The following is a 6,079-nucleotide window of genomic DNA, read 5'->3' on the forward strand; positions in this document are numbered from 1 at the left end:
ATTTTAACCTCTTCACCATTGTTGGCACATGCAGTTATCTAATCACTCTCTGCTTCACTTTCTTTCTTTAACAGGCTCCTTAAATGCATCTCCTTCAACAATCATTTGGTTTTCTTGTCTGACCTAATATCTTTTTATGGAGTTTCATCGCATATTTTGTTTAATAATGCTTCTATGATATTTTACTCTGGTATCCGTACTAGAAAAATACAAGTTGTTGCTGTTTGAAGCATACTATGCAAATAAAAATTCATATTTTTTTCCTCAAGTTTTATTTCCACTCTACACAATAGTCTTGAATGACTCGAATATATGTGGCTTTGTGAAGAAGTGTTGATCTGTGTAAACATACTGTTAAATATCTACATTACAGAGCTCAGTCACTGACAATTTTCAGCTGTGTCTTCTCCCTCCTCTTCAGAATCCTTTATATATAGATTTTGCTTTGAGGGACACAGAAATAATTGAAGCTTGAAATGAAAATGTCAATGTCTACAAACTCTAAAACATCTTCCATTGTTTGAATAGCAAAGATTTGCCCAAAATTACCTTCTCTATGATACCTTTTCTGAATTTTATATTTTCTGTGTGAATTTTGTGAATTTTATGTTTTGCCTTCTTGCTTCTTGTTTCCATCTGTTTACCTGCCAAGCCTTGGAGATGGATTGGCTTAATGAGATAGCATTCATGTTTCACATAGAAATGAATTGCTACAAGATCATTTCTGCATGAAGGAACAGATTACAGTTCACCCTAAAAAAGGACGGGCAAACAGTATTTTGCACAGACTGCTTGTTAAATGGATTGCATTTTCTAGATGAAGTATGTTGGTTAGCTGCTTAGTTCACTAAGTTCACTGAAGGGTGAAGAGGATTTGGATTCTCCATCACTATTACCATCTCTCCGTGGACCAGGGCATGGAAGTTTATGGATCTCCACGGCTTTTGGAGATAGAGACCTTCTCTCTTTAGTCTCTGAAGGGTTCAGTAACTCCTGAAGGTGTTTGATGTAGCTGATCGCAGCCCTTAAGGTCTCTACTTTGCTCAGTCTTTTGTCTGCAAAATCATCAGGAAGATGCTCTCTGAGTCGTGCGTAGCCTTCATTAACATAACGCACTCTCTGCCGTTCCCTTTCATTGCGTTTCCTGATAAAAGCTGGCTCAAAGGAATAATCATAAATCCCCAAGTGGCTGTGAAAAGGTAGATAAGACAGCCTGCTGGCATATCCTTCACGATATGTACCATCCAGGTATGCAGGATCAACAGGAAAAGACAATGACAAACCCTCTGCAAAAGGCATCCCAAGGCACTCGTGTACCCTCGCCATGGGCACCCCAATGGGTCTTGGGTAAGGAATTCTTTCCAGTGTTGATCCTCGTTGATTGTCATCCATTTCAAATTTCAATGCTTGAGCACCCTTTACGGCAATTTACTGTCAAAAATTATGTCAGTGTTGGTAATGCCAATATTCCCAGCTTGAAATTCTCAAATGCACCTCATGTCACATTAGTCTATTTCAAACTTCAGAAAAAAAGTCAATAAATATTAAATGGTACAGAAGCTGTTCTGTGTGTTCTTGATAGAATACTCTGTTCCAAAATTAAAATGCAAATAATGTCAGTTACACAAAAAAAATCTGAACTGGTCTTTTTCTGAATTTATGTCAGTACTTAAATATTCACAACATTGATAATATCTTATATATGATATTTTGGCAAACAACGTTTTAACGAGACACATTATGGTGGTATAGGAGAAGGCTAAAAGCAAATGGCTCTTAAATTAACTTTCCTGGTCACCGAGAATGTAGAAAAACTTGCTGTAATTACCCTGTAGTGTTAGCTATCACCTAATGTGTGGCCTAACAATTGTAAATCAGTAGATTTGTTTGTTCCACTATGCTTTCTGTGAGAAGTTCTGAATTAATATTATTTGTTCACCCATTCTCAACTGTGATATTCAAACTACCCTTTGTCCAGCAGTAATAGGGAGAGATAGAAGGGAGAGGATTTTCAATTAAAATTGAGCTAAAAACTTACCTACTAGCCAACGACATCCACCATAAACAAGCGGATCAATTTTTGACTATGCAGACTGAGTCCAGATGGTACAATTGGAATCTTACTGCAGTATGATCCACTGGCAGGCCAAACTGCAAGAAAACCTTCAACGAGTTTTTTTAAAAAAATTGTTTTACTGTGATGCCACTGAAGCATGAGTACAGGTATGACCCTCACAAGGAGGCTTTGAAGCACATTTATTCTAGGTTTCCATTTATCCTCAACTCCATTACTTTCCCCAAAACCATGATCACCTTCAGACTGTCCTTTCCAGACCTGATGCAAGACACCTTTCCCTTGAAACTCTGGGTGTGGCCCCTTGCCACCAAAAGTCTCACTCCTGCCTGTCAACCTCGTTGATAGTGTCACTTTGTTCAGAAATGAGTTTGTCCAGTAGACTATTAATGACTCCTGGTCATTAAAGTCAGATGGAGCTTGTACTGGTAATTTGCTAGGTCACAATCTCACCAGGAGTTGGACAGAACTGAATCCATTGTCTCTGTAAAACATGAAAAGTATTCCTTGCTTTCTTACACTTGGTAATTTATATTGTCACCACATCACTAAATTTTCTATAAGTTGAAATGACAGTGAATTGTCTCTTCATGAACTCAATCAGATACGATAAAGGCTGAGACAACATCGTGAAGAAAACATCTTCAAAGCAACAGATCAGTAAGATATTTAAACACTGAAACTCACGGTTAGATGTAACTTACTGTGAATTTTGAGCAGACCTTTGCTTGTTTTGCCTGAATGTTTTCCTTGCATCACGGCTTAAATTTCATTTATAAATACTGCAGAAGGAAATAGTGTCAGACATCAGTGTAATAGTTCATATTATTTACCTTGTGGGTTTACTGGGATTGAATATTCAGGAATTACTATCTCTGTGGCAGTATCTTAAAATAGGCGGAACTAGAAATTAATCTTCATAACAAAGAAATAAAAGTAAAATGAGAGATAAAAGACAATGAAATACATTAGAAAGAAGTAGATAATAGGCGAATATACTTACTCTCAATCCCAGTACTCAGAAAACGAAGAGAAGAAAGCGGAGGATTGGGACAGATATAAAGAAAGAGAAATTGATCTCTATTAGTCAATATCCCTGATTAGGAAATTTGTATGAGTATTGTAACATTAGAAAAACATGAAATATTGAGATATAACTATATAAAAAAACAGTTTTGTAAAAACTGGATAACACCAAAGCCCAACTGGAGAATTTAACAGGGATGAAGAGTGAAATGTATAAAGTCAAAGGGAGAAAAACATTCCTACAATGGTTGAAAACAAAAATCAAAATAATGAAGAAAGAGTTAGGAAGAAAAACAATACATGAAAAGAAAATACTGAAAAGGAAAGAGATATGGATTTAGAATAGAGGCAAAGAGAGAGAGAGAAAGATAAAGAAACAAGTTGAAAACAAAGATGGCACAAATAACTTATACAAGAATTAAAAAAAGCAAGTTTCTTTGAAAATCATAATACTCCTGAATATTATTTTCAATTACTGTGATTGGTTTCGGTACAACTTTCCTTACCTTTGGTTCTAGAATTTTCTGGCCACTTTAGTGTTCACCATACTCTTCGCAGATTGATATTTCTCTGAGGAAAACAGGAAGCACAGACACTTCTGATTTCTTAAAACTTGAAAAGTCTTCTGAGATTTTTCCAGTGTTTGAGCAGCTTTTCAAATTCCTGTCTTTTGACCTCAAAGAGTTGAGGAAAGCTTCACAAACCAGAGGCAAATGGATGGTCTCTTGCTCTGATTTTCAAGGTATACTGAAGACTGCTTCAGGCTCTTGTGTTTTGGGATCAGATAATTTCTCTCAGATCAAAGAGTAGCACAGACTCTTCAGAGTCTTGCCTCCTCCCACCCAGACACTTGGAAACGTTTGAATAGTGGCGATTGAAATAACATCACTACTGCATAAATCAGTGATCAGATTTCAGCTTTGGTACGAAGAGTACCGCAGATGAGCTGGATAAATGGAAAGGGAGCTGGAAATCAGACCCAGTCAGAAATATAGAGCTGCATTAATATAAAGACAAATATATGCAAATATACACACGATGATAAATGGGATTTATAAAAAAGGTAACACAATAGTTATACTCCGATGAAAACATTAAGATAGCACAGTATTTATACTCAAATGGTAACATTAATAAAGATAGACACAAAGTAGTAGCTTAACTGATAGATAAAAGACTCAGTAAACTGGGGGAAACTATTCAGTAGATGGTTATGATGAGACAATGAAGTTGGAAACTGTCCAGACTTTTCTCCTGCCTGGCATATATTGTTCAGGCCTCCTCACAACCTCCGTCACATTATCAATGCTGATTAACGTCAGTGTGACACAACTTTGCCTTGGTTCTGAGGTAAAAAAGCTTGTTGTCAGTTCTGGAATGAGTGGATGATCTGAAGGCATATAATAGCTGCAAAAGGAAGGATATGCCAAAGAATGTCAGTGCCATAATACAACTTTGTTTGACCCACTCGATCTCAAAGGATTAGATATTGTGTAATCATTGTGGGTGCTACCCATCATGTTGTCATATTGAAAAGCTTCGGTGCACAGTCAACTGTTGTACTGTAGTGCCAAGAGAGGAGCATCAGCAAGTTTAAAAATAGTATGGAGGAAAGGAGAGGATTCATACTAAATGTATTGCTGAGACAGGGGGCACAGCGAGTTTAAGGAGAATGGAAAAATTAATTGCAAACAGTGATGAGCAGCAAGTTTATAAATTGTGGAGAGAGAATTCATTCTAAATGCAGTGCTGAGACAGGGGGAGGAGTAAGTTAAAAATAGTGTGGAGAACAGGGAAAAGGTTCATTCTAAAAGCATTACTGAGACATGGGGAACAGTGAGTTTCTTTCCCGAAGTCCATGGTTGAGTTTTGAAAAAAATCATATGAGGCCCTGCAGCAAGAATTTAGGGCGCTAGGCAACATTTTGAAAAGCAGGATCTCAGAGGCTGTAATCTCTAGGTTGCTTCTGGTGCCATGTGCTGATGAGTAGGCAGATCACTAAGTTAAAGCATGGCTGAACAGTTGGTACAGGAGAGAGGGCTTTAGATTCCTGTTTCACTTTCTGGGGAAGGAAGGTCCTGTATAAAACTGATGGGTTGTATCTGAACCCAAACAGGACAACATCCTTGTCTGTGGGGTTGATGGTGCTGTTGGTGGGGGTTTAAACTAATTTGGCAGGGTGGTGAAGTACAGATTGGAGGTGTGAAAGAGGATACACACAAACAAATATAGAAGAAAAGCAGAGTTTGTCAGGAAAGCATAGTGTACATAATTGAGGTAATGTAGCTCGGAATGTTGGATAGGGCAGGTGGATTATGGGTGTTGATTAACACATGGATATGTGACATCATTACTAATTGCAGAGACAAGGTTGAGGGAGAGCAGGACTGATCTTCCCATTCTGTAAATACACCTAGAGGTCCTGCTTCCACAATTAGTTTCTGGACATGTATGCTCGAGCGGAGATCCTTACATAAGCTGGACTGGAAAGAAATTATGGTTACCAGGAAATTCATTGGATTTTGCTACCTCTTACTTTGTAGAAAATTTGGAAGCAAGGACATAGTTTTTCCAATTTCAGATGGAACTCCCAGATCACTTCCTTTGCTGGTTTCTTCCTACATGGCAAGCAATTCTGTGCCCTAAAATTACTGTTGTAGCTCATTAATTACATAGTTATTAAAATTTTAAAAATGTTTTTCCTTTCCATCTGCAAACTTGTATGTTGAAAGCCCCGCGTTGGCTCCATTTAATATGCTTTCTTAGTGAATACAAATTGATAAGCCTAGTTTGCTTACATGAAAATGATGGCAATGCAGAGATATAATTAATTGGAGTCAAAGAACTCTGTGTCATCCGGATATGATTGAACAAATGAATTTTTTTTCTTTAGCTTCCCCAATGTCTTGACAGTCTTGTCAACCTCGTTGATCCTGCCCTGCAGCCTCAGTGTAACAGTGTGGGGCTGAATGGCCTCAT

The 6,079-nt window shown here is 37.6% G+C and overlaps 1 protein-coding gene and 1 long non-coding RNA gene across 2 annotated transcripts; both read right to left on the bottom strand.

Annotated features, from left to right (window-relative positions):
* Positions 1-831: 831 nt before the first annotated feature.
* Positions 832-1,326, bottom strand: LOC140458292 (achaete-scute homolog 5-like). The gene has a single exon (XM_072552694.1). It carries the CDS (start codon positions 1,324-1,326, stop codon positions 832-834), a length of 495 nt encoding a protein of 164 aa, XP_072408795.1.
* An 812-nt stretch (positions 1,327-2,138) lies between these two features.
* LOC140457799 (uncharacterized) lies at positions 2,139-3,834 on the bottom strand. The gene is made up of 3 exons (XR_011953365.1): positions 3,607-3,834; positions 2,779-2,856; positions 2,139-2,163 (listed from the first exon to the last, which is right to left on the bottom strand). It is a non-coding gene; the product is annotated as an uncharacterized lncRNA (long non-coding RNA).
* Between the last annotated feature and the right edge of the window lie 2,245 nt (positions 3,835-6,079).

Source organism: Chiloscyllium punctatum, chromosome 32 (genome assembly GCF_047496795.1).
Source record: "Chiloscyllium punctatum isolate Juve2018m chromosome 32, sChiPun1.3, whole genome shotgun sequence".
NCBI classification, from domain to species: Eukaryota; Metazoa; Chordata; class Chondrichthyes; order Orectolobiformes; family Hemiscylliidae; genus Chiloscyllium; species Chiloscyllium punctatum.